The 21591-nt window shown below is 42.1% G+C and overlaps 1 protein-coding gene, 1 long non-coding RNA gene and 1 other non-coding gene across 4 annotated transcripts in view; 1 reads left to right on the top strand and 2 right to left on the bottom strand.

Annotated features, from left to right (window-relative positions):
• frmd5a (FERM domain containing 5a) overlaps positions 1–20918 on the bottom strand; it is a 49978-nt gene extending 29060 nt beyond the window's left edge. For both annotated transcript variants that reach the window (XM_086109674.1, XM_086109675.1), the window contains exon 1: positions 20509–20918. In XM_086109674.1, coding sequence (XP_085965800.1) covers positions 20509–20610 — 102 coding nt within the window. In that variant the 5' untranslated portion in view covers positions 20611–20918. The remainder of the gene's footprint in view (positions 1–20508) is intronic.
• LOC147206482 (uncharacterized) lies at positions 10400–15107 on the top strand. Its single transcript, XR_015100749.1, has 3 exons — positions 10400–10634; positions 12509–12686; positions 14188–15107. It is a non-coding gene; the product is annotated as an uncharacterized LOC147206482 (long non-coding RNA).
• Positions 20919–21437: 519 nt separating the features above from the next.
• Positions 21438–21509, bottom strand: trnah-gug (transfer RNA histidin (anticodon GUG)). Its single transcript has one exon. It is a non-coding gene; the product is annotated as a tRNA-His (tRNA).
• Positions 21510–21591: the final 82 nt, after the last annotated feature.

The following is a 21591-nucleotide window of genomic DNA, read 5'->3' as shown; positions in this document are numbered from 1 at the left end:
AGGGTCTCTCTGATTGCTGCGTTAATGAGGACTAAAATGAGACGATGGCCACGAAATGAAAGTACAATTTAGAGGACTGTTTTGAGTGAATACATTCATACATACTTCACAGTGCTGAGGTGCCGGGTTCGATTCCAGCTCCGGCCTCCCTGTGTGGAGTTTGCATGTTCTCCCCGGGCCTGCGTGGGTTTTCTCCGGGTGCTCCGGTTTCCTCCCACATTCCAAAAACATGCATGGCAGGCTGATTGAACACACTTAATTGTCCCTAGGTGCCCTGCGATTGGCTGGCAACCGATTCAGGGTGTCCCCCGCCTACTGCCCGGAGACAGCTGGGATAGGCTCCAGCACCCGCCGCGACCCTCGTGAGGATCAAGCGGTACGGAAGATGAATGAATGAATTGTCCCTAGGTGTGAGTGTGTGTGCGCATGGTTGTTCGTCTGTGTGTGCCCTGCGATTGGCTGGCAACCGGTTCAGGGTGTCCCCCGCCTACTGCCCGAAGACGGCTGGGATAGGCTCCAGCACCCCCCGCGACCCTAGTGAGGATTAAGCGGTTCGGAAGATGGATGGATGGATTCATACATACATGAGAGCTGCTTTTTAAAATCCTTTGACACAAAATGACAAATTGTATATGACTTTAATATGCAGATTGTGAGTGACGGACTGATGTCTATTCGCAGTTTTTGGGGAGGGGGATTCACCTATTAGCTGTTTTTGTGCTCAAGTCCCATGTAGCTCCGTTTAGACTCTCAATTGAGATTACAGCTGTCAAAATTAATTGATTAATCGGCTATTCAAATTTTAAAATGGATAATGTAAATACGGAGCTGCTGATTACAGGCTGCGTTCATAAATGAAGGGTGAATTTAGGAATAGCAAATTGGCATTAGCTTCACTGTCAATACAAGTGGCTGTTCTGTACGTACCACTCACTGCCGAGTGTGCTTCACGGGATTTGTGACGTACCAAATCTCCAACAGTTAAGAGAAACTTTGTCCGAGGTTAACCAGGGAGGGAGAATGGAGCTTAATTAGTTTCCACACTCTAATATGAGCTGGTATTTTGAGCCCGATCTGATTGCATGGTTCAAATAAATTAAGCCTCTTAGGATGAATCCACAAAAAAGTGGAGCAAAAAAATAGAACTTTTCAGTATAAGCCCCTCGCAGCTTAGCCCTTTTGCCCTGAGGGGGACATGTTGTTGATTGGCTTGCCGACACAAGGAGCTCGCAAAGTTAAATGTTAGCTCCCTCAACCCATTTGTGTCTTGTCCAGATGTTCCTTGTTGGCTCGTCAGTTTACTTCTACTTGGTTCTGTCAGTCTTGGTCAGATCGTTGCGTCGCTGTGACGTTATTTTTACTGGAATGTTTTTTTTTGGTTGGTTTCTGTTGCTGTCACATTGTTTTGTATGTCATAGTGGTGTGTTTTGTTGTTACTTTGAGTTTTGGGGGCTTTTCAGGACTTTGCTAGTGTTTTGATTTCATTTTTTTCCTGTGTACCGCTGAAAGTGTTTTTGTTAATAGACAGTATTTCAGTCCACCCCGCTTCCCTGCTTTTTGGGTTCAATACTTCATGCATTCCACAACAGAAGAATCCGATCGCATAGGAGCCTATTGGAACAGTGGCCTTATCTCATAACTTTCCTGTTCCGGCGGTGCACAACCTGCGGCCACCATCCGTCCTTGATATCTGGGATCCATCCTCTGATGGAGGGGTACCGTCATGATTCTGTTTTGGTTAAGATTTTTATTTTTTTTTTGTTTTCATCCCACATTCCAAAAAACATGCATGACAGGTTAATAGGAAACTCTAAATTGTCCCTAGGTGTGACTGTGAGTGCGAATGGTCATTCGTCTATGTGTGCCTTGCGATTGACCTGTTCAGGGTGTCCCCCGCCTACTGCCCAAAGATAGCTGGGATAGGCTCCAGCACCCCCCAGCGACCCTTGTGAGGATAAGCGCATTCGAAAATGGATGGATGGATGATTCTGACATCATTTTAACGTTTAACGTTTCTTTGTGTATGCGTGTGTGCAACCCCCTGATCGTTTTCAACACTGAAACACTCCAAGGTACAAACAGAATGTTTTCGTTGGGTTGTTTTCATGCAGTATGAAAAACGTTACTCTTCTTAAGCTGCTTAGACAACCACATGACACTGAACCAAGCAACTGTTTATGCATTTGAAAGCATGCTGGGTACAGAGCAAATGCATTTTCAAGGCATGACAGCGCCTCACTAACCAGGTGTACAGTGTGAAAAACATTTATGTTTTTTCCGAACAGGACTGTTCTTCAAAAGCATTTCCGACAGTCTCATAGCAACAGCGGTAACCATGAGCAGCACTCCATACAAAGCCTTTCTTACTTTTCAGGGCTGACTGGCTCTTTGAATGTGAAGGAGACTTCTTGCCCAGTATGATAGCACAATGTAAAGATAGCACCCGGGCCCTTGTGAGGTAATGCAGGCTGAAATTCATCCTCGGTGGTCTCCCACACAGCTTACATAAGACTTCAAATAGGGGAAAAAATGCTTAAGACAGAATTGTACAGTATAGTGCGTAGTGAAGCAGTAACGATTTTGCAAGGTGATTACAGCAACTCTATCTGCTTCAATCATGGTTGTCCCTGACCATAAAAAAAATGCTTAAGGCTCATTATTATCATCACATGTGACAATTATTGCTCCAATTAACTGCCTAAAATGAGATTTTGTCACATTATGGATGTGCACAAAGTAAAATGTGTGGTCTAATTGAAATGGTCAAGGGACATGATAGTCCAACACCACAGCTTGAAAACGTTTTGACGCTGCATCGATACTTGGCAGAATGCTTATTAACAACTAATGGCTTCTGAGGTTTTGCGGCCTGACAAACGAACAATTACTTGGCTAATGAGTTCTACGGAGGGCGGTGAAAGACAGTAAATAATCTGACAAAAGGTGAACGCTTCTTGATTTTAAATCTACAGCAAATGAATAGGAAATAACCAAAAATTGTCCCTGGCATGAACTTGCGGGAAATAAAACAAATACTAATCTTCTCCACATAAAAAGATCCTGCAGCGTTTGCTTCATTCAGTGCGCGAGAAGTGGCAACCTGTCTTAGATGACCTCCACCGTGCTGGAGCAATCTCCCGAATCATTCGTCCTGGCTCTGTTGGATTTTTGTCCGCTTTCACAAACTGAAGGGAGTAATCAAGGGCTCAAGAGAACATGAATTTAGGAGGGAAAAAATGATAAGGACATAGTTAAAAGTTAAATGAATATCATTTGTATTCTTTATTTTTTACGCTGTACACAACTCTGATTTATAATCTAATTGTAAACTGTGTTTGTTTACATATTTTGATGCATTTTTATGCTTTATAAAACATTTATGTCTGAATTTTGGGGGGCTTGGAACGGATTAGAGCATTTACATGGAAAACGCGTCTCTGAACCAGAACCAATTAATTTCATAAGTAGAGGTACCACTGTATTGTTGAATTAAGCAGCGGTGGCTTTGCGCATGCGAATTTCATCTGCGGTCTGGACGTTTGTGCTTGTTGGCAGTCAATGGATAGTGAATTACCATATTATTACAATATAATAATTAAAAATTAACTATTTCATCGAATTGTAATTATAGAGGAGTGGGAATCTCCGATACCAGCAAGATTTAACTGGTAAGTTTTCAAATGTCTTGAGGCATCAGAGGCTTTTTTTGACTTCTTGACTACCATGACTGCTGCAAAGTGACTGAATGAGGCCAGCGGATTGACGTCGCAGGTAAAACAAAATGGAAGCATGCGGACAGACTAAGCAAGGAGGAGATATCACCCCTGCGGCACTGACGGAATGCAGGTGAGTGCTGATCCAAATGGTTTTGTCCATCACAAAATGTAGTCGGGAGGAAATGCAACTCAGAAAGCATCATTTCAGGGCAAAAGCCAACAAAATAACATTGTGCATTATTTTTAAACATCATTCTGCTGTGGCTGCAGAATACAGAGTTGTCTTCAAGGCCATAAAAAGGTAATCAAAAAATCAAAGGGAAACAACAGTTTGGTGCTCATCAGCCTCCTCTCCCTTTTCAAGATGGGCATCGTCACCTGTCATGAAGTTCAAAAAGCCGGCCGCTTGGACGTTGCATAAAGCAGCAAACTGTGGCAAGAGAAAAGGCTGGGTCACTTCACAGCAAGCAGCCAAGAGGAACAGATTGCTTCGGCTCCGCATGATCACAGTGGGGACGGGGTCTGAAAGGGGTCTTTGTTTGCCCGAGGGGGAAGCCAGAGTGGCATAGCTTGGAAGCGGAGGGTGGCATGTGGTTTGGTGGAATTGGGACCGGGGTGGCGTGAGAGGCGGCGTCTTTTGCTGTGGGCCTTCTTTCCCTTTTAGTCTGTCCAACGTCAAACCAGCCATGCGGGTCTGGAAGCAGTGATGTCATCCAGCTGCAGGCGATCGCCATCTACCCTGTCCAATCTCTGTCCACAATAAATCCAAGCAAGATTCATATGCAAGACTGGGCAAGATGCTCTTTTGCACATTGACAATTCCACAATATTAAACAGCGAGTGCACCTTTTTGATTTTTGGTGGACTTCAACATTGAAGGTCATTAAGACCCACGCGGATAAGTGAATGACACTTCGGGTCAGCATATCTGCCCCCCAACAGTGCTTGTTGCAATTCATCCCGAAGCATAAGAAGCTTCAGCAGGAAACGGCCAAGTTGTTTTTGTCAACACAGAAACTAAATCGGGTTTAATCCCACCAGAAGAGACTTTCCCTAATTAATATATTCCGGCCATATCTCTGTAATCCCTGTTGTGGGATGAAGGCACAGACGTCCCTTCACTTTCAAAACTTGTATTCATGACGGGCGACGGGAGCATGCTCGGCAAAACGTCTTCACGGCTTAAAGAAAGAGAGAAAACATGAAATCAAGTTGCCAATTACAAAAGATTAACTCTTGAAAGTAAAGTTGGGTGGCCTGCAAATGGAAAGGAAGGGCACTATTTCATTTACAAAAAAGGCAATGTCACCGGATTGTGAAGGCCGTAACCTTGACCGGGACCCAGCAGATAAAGCCCGTTTAGAATTAAACTCTGAGGTAAAACTGTAAAAGCCGTCGCCTCCAGCCCGAATGCTGATCTCATTACCAGCGTGTAATCAGTCTTTTTAATGACAGTGGGCCCCCCTTTCAGCACCCCTCGGATCACGTCATCCATCTGCTCCACTGGGATTTGATCCTACTCTCCTCGCTCGGAGCTTCTGGAATAGAGGAGTTGGATTAGCACAATGTGCTAATGCTGCAGCCTTCAGGAACTAATTACTGTACCACAATAAGCAAATTCTCATCCGCATGCTGGGCTGCTCATTGGAGCATTGTCCCTCGCTGTGATTTCTTTTTGCAGCCGTTACTTGCATCCAGAATGCGGAGTACACTCATAAAAACACATCAGGGAGGTCAATTCAGAAAAATAACACCCATTTCCTGCTATGTGTACAGTAAGATGGTTTGAGGTGAGCGAGAGATGAACGGCACACCCGGGGAGCGATGACGAAATGAGTGGTTGCCATGGAGAGAGAAGACTAAAGAACGTTGTCGTCCAGTGACGTGGAAATGTCATTTTTCTCAAGCTCCCACTCAGGTCTGACAAGAGCCTGATCAAGTTGTAATCAAGGTGTCAGAATCTACCTCCATCATTTCAGAAAAAAAATCCCAGTTGTCTACTTTTCTTACTTTATGGATGTATTTTTTTTTCTTTTCAAGAATAAATGCCCACAGATGGCTCCAAAACATGAAAGCACATTTCACAGCGGAAGGAGTATCCCCCCCCCCCCCCCCCCAACCCATATGACAGACAGTAAGGCCACATCTTTATGCTGCATTGGACTAAATTCAAAAAGCGGAATTTTTTTTCTCCCTCTATAATCCTCTCAGTTGGTTACATAAAACATCTTGATTGAGAGAAATAATCCACTACTGGGTGTCAGAACAGGGTCAGCAAAATAAACCTCTGGAGTGGGTTTTGATCTAAACATGACATATCAGATGCAGATTGATGGCGGATGGGGGAGACACCAAGCACCATAAAAGCTTTCTCGGGTGCGTCTAACCACTCTTTATACAGATTGGATGGTCATAAAATTCATCCTTTTGTTAAATCCTGAGGGTTTTTTTCAGTTTCAGTTTCAAGCAGTTGGTACGCTACACTTTGTGTATGCGGCATACAGACACAAATACAAAAAAATAAAAAGACCCATATGATGGTGTACGAGTCATTAAGAATACAGGAATCATTTTCCATAATATATGCTCTTGCAGAATTTCGGTCACTTGTGTGAAATTTATTGGTGACTAATTATGTAGTTGAAGCAAACGATGCAAAATAAAGTGCAGCGGCCAGCAGAGGCGCTGCTTGCTGTGTGAGTGTATTTTGTTTTTTACAATAGTACTTAACCGTTTCAAATGTTATATGTACCCGTGTCTAAAAAGCGAAGCGTGTATAGTCCCTGTCACCAATTTTCTGAAAGTTTTGTGAATCGCTCACAAGCTACTTTGGCTGCACGTCTGGATGCATGATCCTTCAATAACTTCATTTGATATTTCCACCATACAGTAAAACCAGGAGAATACGGAATTTAACATTGAAAGACCTTTCACTCACCTTTTGAACAAGAAGTCATCAGTCTGTTCCACTGTTGACACATTGCTTGGATAATACTGCACTGGCGGTTGCCTTCTTTCCCGCAATGCATCCCCATCACAATGACTCGACGCCAATAGCTTAACAACTGACCTTGAACACCTCCAGCTCGGTTTTGACAAAACCTCCGTTATTTCCACAGCCACATACAATTGACCTCCGTTTCCTTCCGTCTGTCATTTGTGCAGGTCTCTACAAGATTCACTCATTTTAACATGTAGCTAGATATTGGATGCAATACGTATGATATAACCTGTCACAATACAAAATGAAGGACTGTTTAATTCAGTAGCAGGCAGTGAGTAAGGTTGGTAATAAGCTCTGTTAGAAAGCAATGAATGAAGGAGCCTTTTGCACAGACAAAATTGATAAAAACTGTGCCATCTGCGTGTCTAAATGACAACAGACTTGAAGGCTAATTTGCAGTGGAGAGAATTCACTCGCCTATTCACAGTTCACTCCTCACAAATTCACCAGTTTTTCTGGTGTTTGTTTGGGGGGGTTTTCCCAGTGATTTTTGTTTTCCTGTTCAAAAGGTGAGTGAAAGGTCTTTCAATGCTAAATTCCCTTTTCTCCTGGTTTTACTGTTTGGTGGAAATATCAAATGAAGTTATTGAAGGATCATGCATCCAGGCATGCTGACAAAGTAGCTTGTGAGCAATTCATAAAACTTTCATAAAATTGGTGACAGGGACTATCCACGCTTCGCTTTTTAGACACAGGTACAGAAACAGACTACACCTGTAAAAATAAAATAAAATAAACCAACTTCAGTGAATGATGATTTTTCCACATGCTTGGACAACCTCTGTCTTCTTTTGTGCTCTGACTCAGAGGCAAGAGAGCTGGTGCAAATCAAATCAAGGTTCTGTTTGCAATGAATGAAGTGGTCGCCACAGTACTGACTGACAACTCCGGCTAGCTTCTCAAGGAGCGAACACGACCTGACAGCTGAGTAGCTATTATGCGTCATTCAAGAAGGGCACAGCTTTGGCAGGATTCGTGCGCACTACATTTTGGGAGGAATAAGAGTTGAGAAAGAAGTGAAATAACAAAGACATCACATCTTCCTGCAGGCTCAGAGAAGTGGTCCACATTTAAATTTATGAATGTAACTGGTAGTGCATTGTGGAACTGCAGAGTCAAGACGTTGTGTCTGATGATCCAACATCCACAACCCTCACTCACGACTACATAATTCATCTAGTCACTAATCTATTATTTATTAACCTGCAGGATTTAGAAACAGACTGGTTGAGGTGCAGATATAATTAGAGCAAAGTAACAGAAAGTGTACTTCACAATATCTAGCATGGCCCCCATCATTTGGGGGTTGAAAAAGAAATGCTAGTGTATGCTGTATGTATGCTAATAGTAGCCGGAGAATGTCTTCATGATTCATTAGTTGCATTGCGCTCGAGGCAGCCTGTGGGCTGAAGTGTTTAGGGCTATTCGCTCTTCGAGTGTGATTATTTCCTGTACTGGCCTTGAGGAACGACAAGGATTAAAAATAGCTTTGGTCACCAAAAACCAAACCTGGGATGCGTCATCAGCATCCCAGCACGTTATCCACAGGATCCCTACTGGTTTCCATGATGATAACAGTTAATTTGGGAACTGGGGTACAGTATTAGGGAAAGGAAAGCTCAAAATGTGACAACTTATGGTTGGCACGGTGGCTCACAGCATCCTTGCGTTATCGATGGCGTTTATCCTCGTGGGGGTCACTGGTGAGCTGGAGCCTATCTCGGGTACAGTACACCCACGATTGGTCGCCAGCCAATTGCAGGGCACATATGGACAAACACTCACGTTCACAACTTGAGACAATGCAGACAGAATATTTAAATAACCCTGACATGTGCATTTTTGGGATGCGGGAGGAAGTTGGAGTAGCTGGAGAAAATCCACAAAAGAACAGGTGATAATATGAAAATTCTACAGGAAGGCCGGACCTCAAATTTGAATCACTAACCTCAGAACTGTGAGGCGGATGCGCTAACCACTCCACCAGCGTGCTCCCGCGAAGCAGATGATGCAATATATTCAATATGGCAAAAAAGATGAATGCCTTCCTCCTTTATTACTCTGTTGGTAGCCAGAGAGGCCAGGGGCAAGCAATCAAACAGTCAGGCTTCCCTTCCAAACGATTTAGTTGATGGACATGGCAAAAGGCAGCGACACCTGTCTCATAGCTGGGAGCAAAAAAAAAACAAAAAAAAAATGGGGCCAACTTGCCAGCTCAATGAACACAATTTAGTGAGAAGGAATCATCACTGCTTAAAACAATCCCCTCTGGATTGCAATCCCACTGCCATATGGTCCACCTCTGTATGCATGTGTGTGTGTGTGTGTGTGTGCGCGCGCGCGCGCGTGCTCAACTGAAACAAAAGCGAATCTCATTACCAGAGGTCAGTGGGTAATATTTTTTCACTGCCATGGGCAAGCTATAAACAACATACACCAAATATATATTAAAAACAAAAACACAAATTACTCCAGAAAAAAGAACCAAGAATGTCCTTTTGTTTTTTTGTTTGTTTTTTTTGCTTCGCTCAAGACAGAATTATGATTGATTAAAAAAAAAAACTGGGTTTTTTTCGTTTGCATAACACAGAGCAGGTTGTATCGAAGACGCTCCGGGGAGGCTCGTGCATGCACATTGATAATAATATGCCCAGCTGCTGAACTCTAAGCCCATGTCGACGTTTGGCCTGGAAACCCATTTGCCGCCAAACACCAACGCACTTGTTCAGCGTTTACATGCTACGCTTTCTTGTGTGATTTCTCACCGAGAGAGCTGGAAATAGTCCCCTGGTACATTTACAGGCATTATGGAACACACTGGAATTGGAGCGCTGCGTGCGGGGAACGGCAGATGAGGCAGCTCGTAAAATGCAAATATTTAACAGGAAAGCCTAGGAAACAGGAGATATCTAGATAAACGGTATTAGCAAAAAAACATTTATGCTGCCTTGGTTTTCTTTGTGTCAATGTCTCTCATACTGAAACAGCAACAGTCCTATTTTCAAAAATGCATTCATAGTAAAGGCCAAGAATCCGAATACTCATATTCAGTAAAACTGAAGAATGAGAAGGAAAAAAAAGATTATTGATCAAATCATTTGAAAATGACCCATATACTGTATGTTTAGATAATCTTTAACATGGTAATCAATAGCAACCAATATATTAACCATCCATTGGTATTGAAATGAATTATTCAAAAGTTCATCCTGAAGTGTCAGGATTTGGGGACACCTCGTGTGATGTCACGGGCGGTGATGGTTTGAACTAAAGTTTGGTTTGGTTTATCAGGCAAATTTTTCCATTACGTTTTAGTGAAACTCCAAAATTCTACAACTCTTAGAGCCCTCAGCTTTGGAAAATCCACCGCAAACAGAAAACACAACATCCTTTAGTGAGACTAAGGACAGCTTTTGTGCAGTCAAACCTGTGGTGCCTGGCTACCTCTGCTTTACCTGGGTGTCCATCTATTTGCTCCTCACTGACATTCATCTCTTCTGACGGCTGCGCTGACACACACAAACTCACGCATGCACAAAGGAAAAGGAAACCGCGTGTGTGCGTGACTCACGGCCAATGTTCTGCAAGCCCAGAAACACATGGAACAAAAAGAGCAGAGCCACGCTTTCATTTGATTGTAGATTGGGAACAAAGCATTGACTGATGGCTCCGATACCTCATACACACACACGGGCATAGAAATAATGATCCGCACAAAGTAAGTCAGCCAGATATCTCCTCCACTACGCTCCCAGTGAGCCTCAGCAACACCTGAGTGAAACTGCATCTTTGGACTATCTTCACAGCATGGAGAAAAAAAAGATGGAAAAAGCATGAGTGAGCTCCACTGAGAATTAGCACAATGTCTATTCTCAGTGTGTCTCTTTTTTTACAGGCGCCCGGGTGCAACCAAGGTAAGAGGATTGTGTATTGTATTTGCACATTTCATCTGCGTGAGTGTGAAAGGGCTTTCTTTTTCCCTCTATATGACCTCCGTACCGTCATCCACTTTGAATACAATGCTGAAAATGTGCCAACTTGTACTGATGAATGCCACATAAATGAGGATTAAACTCTGCCTGTTGGGTTCACGGGATGTAGCATGTACTCGAAAGGGATTGATATTGATCCAATGTAATGGAGAGTTCTGAATGTGGACACCTGTTTAATTTGGTAGTAGGGTGATAAAATAGCAGGATTGGGCTAAATCACAGGTGTCAAAGTCAAGGCCCGGGGGCCAGATCTGCCCCGCCACACCATTTTATGTGGCCCGCAGAAGCAAATCAATCATGTCAAGTTCCATGATGCTTGCTAAAGTCTGAACCAAAATTTCAAATTGTCATATGTAATCTACAATAACAGTCATTATTCTTGACTTTTCATTGTAAAACTAGTTCTTGATCAATTTGTTGTGCGCTGTGTATGTAATATGTAGACGCAATTAAACATTTATATGGTTTCCCAAAATTCATAATGGCCCTCCAAGGGAAACCGTAACTACAAAGTGACCTGCGACAAAAACAAGTTTGACACCCCTGCGCTAAATACTGTAGATCGCATTTCAGATAATAAATAAAATCAGTTGTCATCCATTCTTTGTATTCATTTTTTTTTTTTTTAACTTTGGCAAATCATTTTTCTTTTTTCTTTTCTCTTAATCCTCACTAGGCTCGCGGGGGGTGCTGGAGCCTATCCCAGCCATCTTCCTGCAGTAGGCGGGGGACACCCTGAACCGGTTGCCAGCCAATCGCAGTCATTTTTCCTACACCCAAATTTTATTTTCTATTCACTTACTTTATTTTACTTGCTTCATGTGAAACAAGACTAGACTGTTCTTCAGTTACATGGATATTCTATATTGGCTACCGAATAATTTTCTGCAAAATATTTCAATATTTCAAATATTCCAACTGTATTTAAGATAAGATAAGATAAGATAAGATAGCCTTTATTTGTCCCACACTGGGGAAATTTGCAGTCTACAGCAGCAAAATTGGAGGGGGGGGAGGGGGTAAAGTGTTTCATTGCACAAAATAAATGTTTCAGTTCAATATAAGTGCAATGTAAAATAAAGCATTAGCAATATATTTGTAGAATAAATATAATAAGTAATAAATAGCAATAATTTACTGTACCATTTCTACCCCTGATACAAAATACTGTACATGCTCAAACATGTACAACATAAACTGTCTTAAAATATCCCTTTGCAAAAGAAACATTGAGTTTTTTGCTAAATATTAGAAACAGCTCTCGGTATGACATTTTACACCACAGCAAACTACAGTACATCGACGAAATGAACAAATACTTAAATGTATAGATAAACAAACCTGATCAATACATTGTGTATCAGTTAAAAATATGTATTTTAGCTAACTTTGTAACTACCTCTGTTAGGTATAACTAATGTAACATGCAAAAAAAAAAATTTTTTTTTAATCATTGTTTATGAATGCTGCTCGAGATTAGATTCTGTTTAACGACTGCATAGTACATACAAAGGAGTGTGGTTAATGTGACTGTAATGTTGCAGATAACAGTATTTCCGGTATATTACCATTGTTATGATGGTGAAAGTTACAGTTGTGTGTCTTTCCGATAGTCTGCTTGTAAAACCGGATCATGAAATAGGATATACTCCGGGAGGATTGTCAACACAGATGGCAATCATGTTTCATCGATACAGGGTTAGCATGATCACATTTAGTCTCTATTAGCAATTGTCCAAGGCCAAGTATCTGATTATTGAAGGATGGTACACCAACTCATCGGTGTCTGTGAACAGGGAGAGGTCATACTTGAAAACACAACGGGAGGAAGAGCCCATGGAGCATACAGAGGAGACAACGGGTTACAGATGAAAGAAAAGAGGGCCGCGAGAGAAGGAGGGGCTGGAATCATTAGCTCTAAACACCCTGCAGTGAGGCAGAACAACAGGATGATCCAGGCTAAGTGTGATGGAGGTAACCCGTGGCGCAGATGAGGTCGGGATGACAGGATGAAATAACAGGAGGACAAAAGAGGCATTGGGGTGGGGGTGGGCAGGGTTTGTAAAAATACACCCTTGTGGGTGATGCCTCCTTTCAGAGGCAAACGAGAGGAGGCTTCCATTAAAGTTGAAGGGCTGAACTTCTGAATGACTCAAGTATTTTCCTAAAAGACAATATGACAGCTGTTTATTCAGTCTCAACTAATTTGGTGACATCAGGTGTGGGAAATTGAGCTAAGCCACCACTTTGTCTCAATTCTTCCAGGCATCATTTGCTTGTAAAACTTTGAAACAGGAATGTAGAACATTCAACACAAATTCGATCAAAATAGTTTTGTTTCATCCCAAATTAAACCTCAAACTCCCTCAGGTCACTGTTGACGTTTGCCCTAGCTTACCCTACTGACTGAACATCTCGACTGCAGACTCCAACCTTTACATTCATGAATAAAGTCTCATTCTACTTTTCCAAATGACTAGCGAAAGTGCGCTGCATCTTCTGTCAAGTCTGCTCTATTTGTTGTTTGCCATGGCCCGGGAGAGGATAAGGATCAAGACCCTCATTAGCAGAATAGCTACCACAGAGACATTACTCTGTTTGGGAGGTTTAGAATTCAGGCTTGCAGGCAGGAACATAAAACAAGGCCCATTTCTGTTACAAACAACACAACACAATGGAGGACTCAGCAGACTGACAGGCAGTGTCCCTGTTCTCCACTCTAAAAGAGACACTAAGGAATGGCAGAAGACCACTTATTCTCGCTACAATGGTGCTGATCACATGAGAGACAGAAACCGGAATGTCTCCAAGGAGACATATTAAAGAAAATAGACTTTTAAATAATTGCTTGTCCAGTGGTGCTTTAAAATACGAGTTAAATTTGCTCCTTGGCAATGCTTGGACTCAAAGCAATCATATCTCAAATCATCCTTCCCCATAGAAATGAATGGAATTGTCACTAATCGGATCCAGCCTCCCAAAAACCCACCAAAATTGTACGCAATACTTGTAATTTTTGTAATGTGTTTCAAATGACTAAACAGCACTCTATTATAATATACTTCACATAATTAAATATAATTCAAAAGATTTCAACAATTTAAGGGAACATTATAAAACAGACATATGGATGTACAGTACTGTACTTGAGACCCAACTGCTCTCTCAGATTTTCTGTACGGCAGTCATAGTAGTCACTCTTTGCAGAGGTTAGACTATATGCCCGCGAGTATTGTTACATTAGCCGCTTACATGTGTTGCAGCACTGTTTGTGCTCAGATATCATTGTTAAAAGGGTAACTACCACACAGAAGCTAATTGCTAGCCCACGTGACTGCGGAGTTTCCCATTGTATGAGGGAGAGAAGGACATGGGGTTGTTTGAAATTCACAATTGACATTTAAAAGATTGATTTGAATTTTTAATCATACAAATTGGGGGTCAGTTTAATATTCCTAACGTATTCCTTTCACAGGTTGAAGCTGTTTGAGAGACTTTGAAATCCTGCAAAAAGCTGGCGTTTATCAAAAAGACAGGCAACTTGCCAGCGGCTGATCCCACACATTGTAGCAAACTGTCAAAAAACAAAAAAGACCGGCGTGGGCTGCGTGTCAGAGCTTCTCGGCCAAGCACGGCTAGACGCAACAGTGATGTAATCCTTAATTGCAACCTAACCATGTGCCACAGGTTCAGCCAATCGCGATGCCGCTAAATGCAAATTACGTTCTCCCGAGGTTGCTTCTCATGAAACATTCACCGCTGTCACACATTTTACTCATTCATGCCATGAAGCATAGCAACAGCGTAGCAGCTGACCCAACACGTTCTTTACAAACCAGGCAATCATGTCACGGGACCCAATGAGAGTGGGGAGATGTTTTGACTATGACTTTTAACCTAAATACGTTGTCAGCAGAAATGAGTTAAGTCAAACAAGAACTATTTATTTTCACACCATCCTTGGCATTCCAAGCATCTACGGTGTCTAAGGTAAATGAAAGTATTTGTTTCTTTACAAATATCCCATGTGATAACGTAAAGTCCAGCGGCTATAAATCTGAAGCGGCTAATGAACGTACAAATTATTTTTCTGGCTAAATTTTGATGTTTTAACGAGATGCATTTTGGCATCCAGAAATGATGGTGAATACGAGCATGATATTTTCACTGTACTGTAATTGTAGTTACTTTCAATTAGTTTTATGAACAACATTTAGTTTGGTCCTCTCGTTTTCATTTTATTTCATTGATGAAAATGTTGTTTTTTTTTCCAGAGGTAAAACAATAAATCAATAATGGACAAATATTCACTGATCAAATGAGCAGAAATATTCATTTGAATCCATTTGTTTCAATACAATACAGTACATTTAAAACCCCTTTACGTTGAGTGTTTCAAGTATTTTTTTTACAGGTCTATATTCTGCTTGTACTTGTATGACAATTAATAATCTTAAATGTAATTTCAATCACGACTGGTATATGTTAAATAAAGGTTTAATGGGGTTGACAGGTTGGACTCTGTTGGACTCATATTATTCCCAAAGTAATTGATTTCAATCGGAAAAATTGTGCGACTTGCTGTGAGACTCAGCAATGAGAAGCTATTTGTCAGGACTCTTGGAGGGCAATCCTGCCCAGTGAGCAATCTTACATTGAGTTTGGGTAACTCTGGAGTCACCGTAGCAACTGTTGAGATGCTGGCACCGCACTTCAAAGTAAAGCACTTCTCATTCCACGCCAGCACCAATCCTGCAGCACTTCACCAAAGAGGCTCCAAGATGACAGCGGAGGAGACTTTTGGATAATTCGAGCGATTTTATGCTGTAAATTCATTGTCCATCACTGCAGCAGTGAAAAGGTAGATAGACCCGCTCAAGCATTTCATTTTCGTATTAGTAATATTCAGCTTGTGTTTAAATAACACTGCCAACGAGCATACATTTGTGGTTGACTTGAATAAAACATATTAGGAAAAGCAGGGGAAAATCACAGGCTTCACTGTGCGAAAACTATAATTAACATTTGATTAGAGTGGGCCAGAACACAGCAGAGAGCCATTCATTAAATCTGCAATTAATCAGAATCGCCCACCCCCCCCCCCCCAAAAAAATAGACAACTGTGGCTTTCTTATTAAGCCTAAAAGCTGCATAGTCTTTTGTCATCACGCGTTTACATTTTGAATGACTAGAGAAAAATTCTCAAATGGGAGGAAGTGAGAACGAGTAAAAATGCCAGTAAAACAGCTTAAATAAAACCGAGTCTTTCCTTAAAAAGGCTTCTCCAAAGTCAACCAATCCACTCAGGGATAAGCAAAGATTTTTCTCCTGTGTCTGTGGCGACCGTCTTTTCCACTCTCTTTGTGAACCTTCGACCCACACCGATTTCAGAAGAGGGTTTGAATCGTTCTTGTGCGGGCACAGACAGTTTAAGACAGGGGTCGGCAACCCAAAATGTTGAAAGAGGGACACATCCATATAGGACAAAAAAAACAAAACAAAAATATGTCTGGAGCCGCAAAAAAATAAAAGCCTTCTATAAAACTTACAATGAAGGAAACACATGCTGTATGTATGTAGGGGACTGGACTGTCTCAGAATTGTTTATGTTATTCATTCCTTTGTTGTGTGTTCACAAACACCCCCATAGAATTTATTTCGTAATTTCTTTGCTTGGGTTTTTGTTTTGGTGCATTATTTTCGCTTTTCTTAGTGTCAGTGAAGTGATCATTAATGTCTGTTTTTCTGAGGCTGTCTTTAAATGCCTCTCGAGTCGAATGAGAAGAGAGAAGGCACGGAGTCGGACGCAGACGCGTCTGTGTTTGTCGAGACTGTTAAAAGCATAAATAAAGTGTACGTTTAAAAAAAACAACACTACAGCTCTCCTTTTTCGGAGCTGCAACATGTATCTATATTTATTTGAGCTATATTAGCCTACTATCAAAATCTTTTTCCATTTTCAAACATTTTTTTATAAAGCTCCAGGGCTCTGGAGCCGCGTGTTGCCGACTCCCGGTTTAAGAGCATCGGTAAAACCTCACTGAGCCTTATCTTTGGATACCAACTGTGAGACGTCATTTTTAAAGGACAATTAATGGCAAACTTGGGTTTACTTACAAAGAAGCAGTCAGCACCACACTTTAATATTGGAGGTAACGAAACACCCAAATCTCTGCATTTTGCATAGAGCATCTAAATGTCGTTTCTGGCCTGACAAAAAAACAAAGTCTCAGCCTGACCCCTTGCTGTAACGCTGGGTTAAAATCACAGTGTTAGAGGCCTAAGGGCAAAAGAATGTTTCGGGCTCATTCATCAAACCGGCATCCAGATGACAGCTGCAACTGAAGGGCTCCTGGAATGATGAGATCTCATTTTTGCCCGTGTCTAAACACACAAGAGAGCCATCATTCATTGAAACCGAATTGAATTCCTGCACAATATCAGCTTCTTTTTAAACAACACCTTCATTTGGTGCGTCGTGCGCTTTTCTTTTCCGTGGAAGATGGTTATGTTTACAAGGTGCTACCAGTTCGCGGGGCGGAGATGAATGGGGATCAAAGGCAGGAATAACTCCGAATGTGGGGCATCAGATCAGTGAGAGCGTGCATCTGAATACGATGCTGTATGCTGTAACAAAAATCGTCACATTGCAGCAGCCTGTGAACATGCGAACATTTCAAAAGAGAGGGATCGTGACCTAATTAATGCCTTTTATTTTACACTCTCCAGTCTCGATTTCCTAAATGATGTTGACAGGCAGTCAGGCGAATTGGATAATTTGGGATGTGTTTGGTTGAGAGGTTCACAACGGTTGCAGTGAACATCAACAAGAAATGTACAGGTTAATTGTATTTTTTTTTAGCATTGAGTTATCTCCAAATATAAAGTACATTATGCCTGTTTTAATGGGGCGCGGGTGGGGGAAAGGGGCCTGCATGGATGTTGGTCTGAGCTGATGGCATGACACTTTTTCAGGCCAGAAAGTAGATTGAGATCGACTCAAGAGCAAGCTACTGGTTATAAGATAAGATAAGAAAACCTTTATTAGTCTCGCAATGGAGATATTCCCAATTCACAGCAGCAAAGTTATGAAAGGAAGAAGTAGAACAACAAAATATAGGGGCTGCTGGTGGCAATATAGTGCACTCCATGTTACCTCAATGTCTCAAGATATGAAAAATTAAAAAATCTACAAATTCCATATTACTGAAATAATTGAAAACAATGAACACATTATTTTTCCCACACATTGACTGCATAGCAATTTCCTATGGAGCTGGATTAGGACAGTGCACAATAATCAACACAAAAATAAACAATGTAAATGCACCGGACTTAGCATTAGTGCGAGTTTTCAGCCATGTCATGCTTAATTTTGCATGAAGACTTCACTGACAATTGCCGGTGACATTATGTAATGTTTAGCCTATATCTTAAAATAACATTAACTGTTAGATGACGTGAAAACATTTTTTTGAACTTGACATTTTTCCTTCATCACTTGGTAAACAGGACCAGAACGGGGGGGGGGGACAACATGGTAAACCTTGGTCACTTTTGCAGATAGACTTCAAGAGCCCCATCAAGAGCTTTCTCCTCTTTCGGTCCACTCCCCTCCTTTTTTTCCACGCGTGTTGACGTCAGCCGGCCTGACCACGCGACTGTGCTGCAAACAGAGCACCTGCTGGCCTCGCTGTCCGTCTCTGGCACTTCTCGGAGTGCCCAGTCACCATCTTACCGTATCGGTTTCACACCTTCTCATGGGATAAAAAGAGCAGTGTAAGCCTGTTGATGACAATGGAAATCAAAGGACGAAGAATCTGGAAGGTCTTATGAATGTTTCATTGTTCTACAAAGCAGGTTAATGTTGCCTTGGCAAGGCTTTAATGTGTCTAGTCAGCAAAGTCTCCAGGGATGTCTTTTTACACCTCTTTTAATCCTTAACTGTAGCATCCACCAAGAGGAAGAAATGGTTTTGTAATTGATGTGACGGGTTCTTTTTCACCTGCTTACGAGCGTGAACAAAAAAGTGGAACGTCATCAAAAGCTTGCAGTTGGATGGACAGTGGCTACGAAAAGAAGTTCCCAGCAGCCCTTTTTATCTCCTTACAGGTGTTTTACTTGGATTGCTGTCGACCGTCCACCACACTGAGGAGCGTGCTATCTAATGGAAGGGATATCTCGGATGCATTATTAAAGATCCTGTCCAACGTAGGAATCAGCGGTGACATACTATAAATTATTTCAGACTAGCAGCGATCCGTCAATGAATTGCCACAAGATAAAAGGCAGCATACCATGGACGTTCCATCTGCCGAGCTGGATGAAGTCAGAAATAGAGATACATTAGGAGTCTATATTCATCTCTTTTCAGGGGGAAATTGAATCTACACTACAGTGCCATGATGGTACCTTTTCTATGACCAGAATAGCCAGGCATATTTCCAAGACGTACGGACACTTAAGAGCACCAGTCCTATGACAAACATTAGTAGATCTAAAGGTGTTGATGGTATGATATGGTTATCAGAGAGATAAAAATCCTGCTTGGCTAATAATTGGACTCCAGTGTAATAGTCCCCCCCCCCCCCCCCAAAAAAAAATCTAGAATCAAGTGTACAGAGGTACATGGTTACTGCACTGTCAGAATTAGGTCCACAGTAAGAGACTCTCAGGGTACATTCTACATTAATGTACCCCACTGGGCATTATATTGGTCCAAAAAGCTATACGTATCTTCTTCACTCGACACTCAACTTCTTCCCTCACACAGAAAAATTCACTCATAAATTGTTCTCAATTGCCTTTGCCGTTATTGTCATGAACAAAGCCAACAATATGATAACAAGGTACAGTCTGCAACAATGTACATAGTATAGGCCATTTTACAACTTCAAAACAGTACATGTAATGTATATGTGTCATATCAAATGGAAAGATTTCAAAAGCAGTACGTTTAAGGCATAAAACAATGCACATCGAAAAGTACAATGATGTTTATGGGATGCGGTAAATGCCTCCTATTGAGAGTTTCAAAATCACGATTAATTTATTGTAATTATTTCAAGCTGAACTGTATCATAAAGCTACAAGCATGTTCCCGAGCTTTAAAGGTACCACCCAGGTAAACCAGCCACTGGCATACTAGCCTCATTTTGTGCTGCAAAATGGGATTGCTGGTAGTACCATTATAAAAGCCTCCAAAAGATATCCCATAACGAATATCATGAGACTGACAAACTGCCTCAGAGTCAAGTGTCAAATATGTGCAAACGGAGGTTACTGCACTGTCAGGAATAAATCGACAGGAGTCCCTCGGGGTATATCCTACAGTAATGCACCCCATAAGGGATTTTTACGGGTGCAAAAGGGTAATTGCCATGACTGGCATTATAATAGCCTACGCCACCATATGCCATAAAGCAAATTGATAGGTTCAGAAAATCTGTCAAAGAGGTTCAGGCTGTTTAAATCTAGTGGGGTAGAAAACCAGCTACTGTCCCTGTGACAAGCCATTGTACAGCTCCAAATATGATCTTTTTTCCTAGACCTACACCATCTCAGAGCACTGACAGCAAATCTGGCCTGTAGCTGATGTGTTTTGACAATAGTGGGTCACAAGGGGTAAATGCATCACCCTAAATTAGCGCTAGGTTGTCTGAAATACCCAAACCGAGAGCACATTTGGGGTCAGCTTCTCGCCAGAGAGCAACAGAGGACGCATGCGAGGCAGCCCCTTCGACTGAATGCCTGTCAGCTGCACCACAATCGTACAATGGCCCGACAGGTGACTCACCTGAATGGTGCACGTATATTCCGAGTCGTCCAGCAGCCGGACGGTGCAGCTGTATTCACGTTCGAGATTCCTGACGCTGCCACTCACGAATCGACTCAACATCTTCGCTGTGCGTCTCGACCGGGAACAATAAAGTCAGCAAAAAAAAAGCGGCGTTCAAGTCAACGTCACAACGACCACATTTTCGGGTCCCCTAAACGGCCCGCAGCCGCGCGTCGAGTCGCCAAGCAGTGCACCATCGCGGTTCCGTCAGGTTGCCGTTGTGTTCCACTACGTCTTGCGGTGATAAAGTAGGAACAATCCCAGGATGCTTGGATCCATCCACATGCAGTGACGGTCCACTCTGCTGTGTGTCTGATGTCGGATTCCCCCACCACCTCTCCATTCACATTCACCACTTCCACTTGAGCTGGCGGGCGGGCCCGAATGAAATCTGACGTCAAAGTGAAGCAACCCGAGAGCCCCCCCCCCCACACACACACACACGCGCGCACACACACACACACAAACGGACACGCACACGCTCACGCACTTTAATGATCACATTTTGTCACACTCACTTCCCATTCTAGAGAAGATTTTCATAAGTGTGCTCTTTTTTCGTGCTATCGATCCGAGCTGCATAAAAGATCAAATTTAATATTCAGATGGATGATTAATGCTAATGATTTGTGTTCAAACATGACAGTTTGAATTGAAGTTCGACATATATTTTAAAATATTTTATTTACACGTCGACTCATGAAATTGGTTATATTTTTTAAATTACACTGCTCCCTGCAGGAGAGATGTCGTTACTGCATCATATAAACCCATTGATTTCACAAAACGGACACGTCAGCAATAAGGTATGAGTCAATAACATTACTCTCGAGCAAATAAAGTAGAAAAATAATTAAAGGACTCAAATACAAAAGTTATCTCCCGCCTGCCGTGACCCGGATTCGAACCGGGGTTGCTGCGGCCACAACGCAGAGTACTAACCACTATACGATCACGGCGAGCTAACCGGGACTGAGTGACGAGTTTTCAGCTGCTCTTTATATAGTACAATACTATATATAAAACCAGGATTTGTCTGAA

Source organism: Hippocampus guttulatus, chromosome 4 (assembly GCF_054856545.1).
Source record: "Hippocampus guttulatus isolate MCC_2025c chromosome 4, RoL_Hgut_1.0, whole genome shotgun sequence".
NCBI lineage: Eukaryota > Metazoa > Chordata > Actinopteri > Syngnathiformes > Syngnathidae > Hippocampus > Hippocampus guttulatus.
This window is presented reverse-complemented; position numbering and strand designations above follow the sequence as displayed.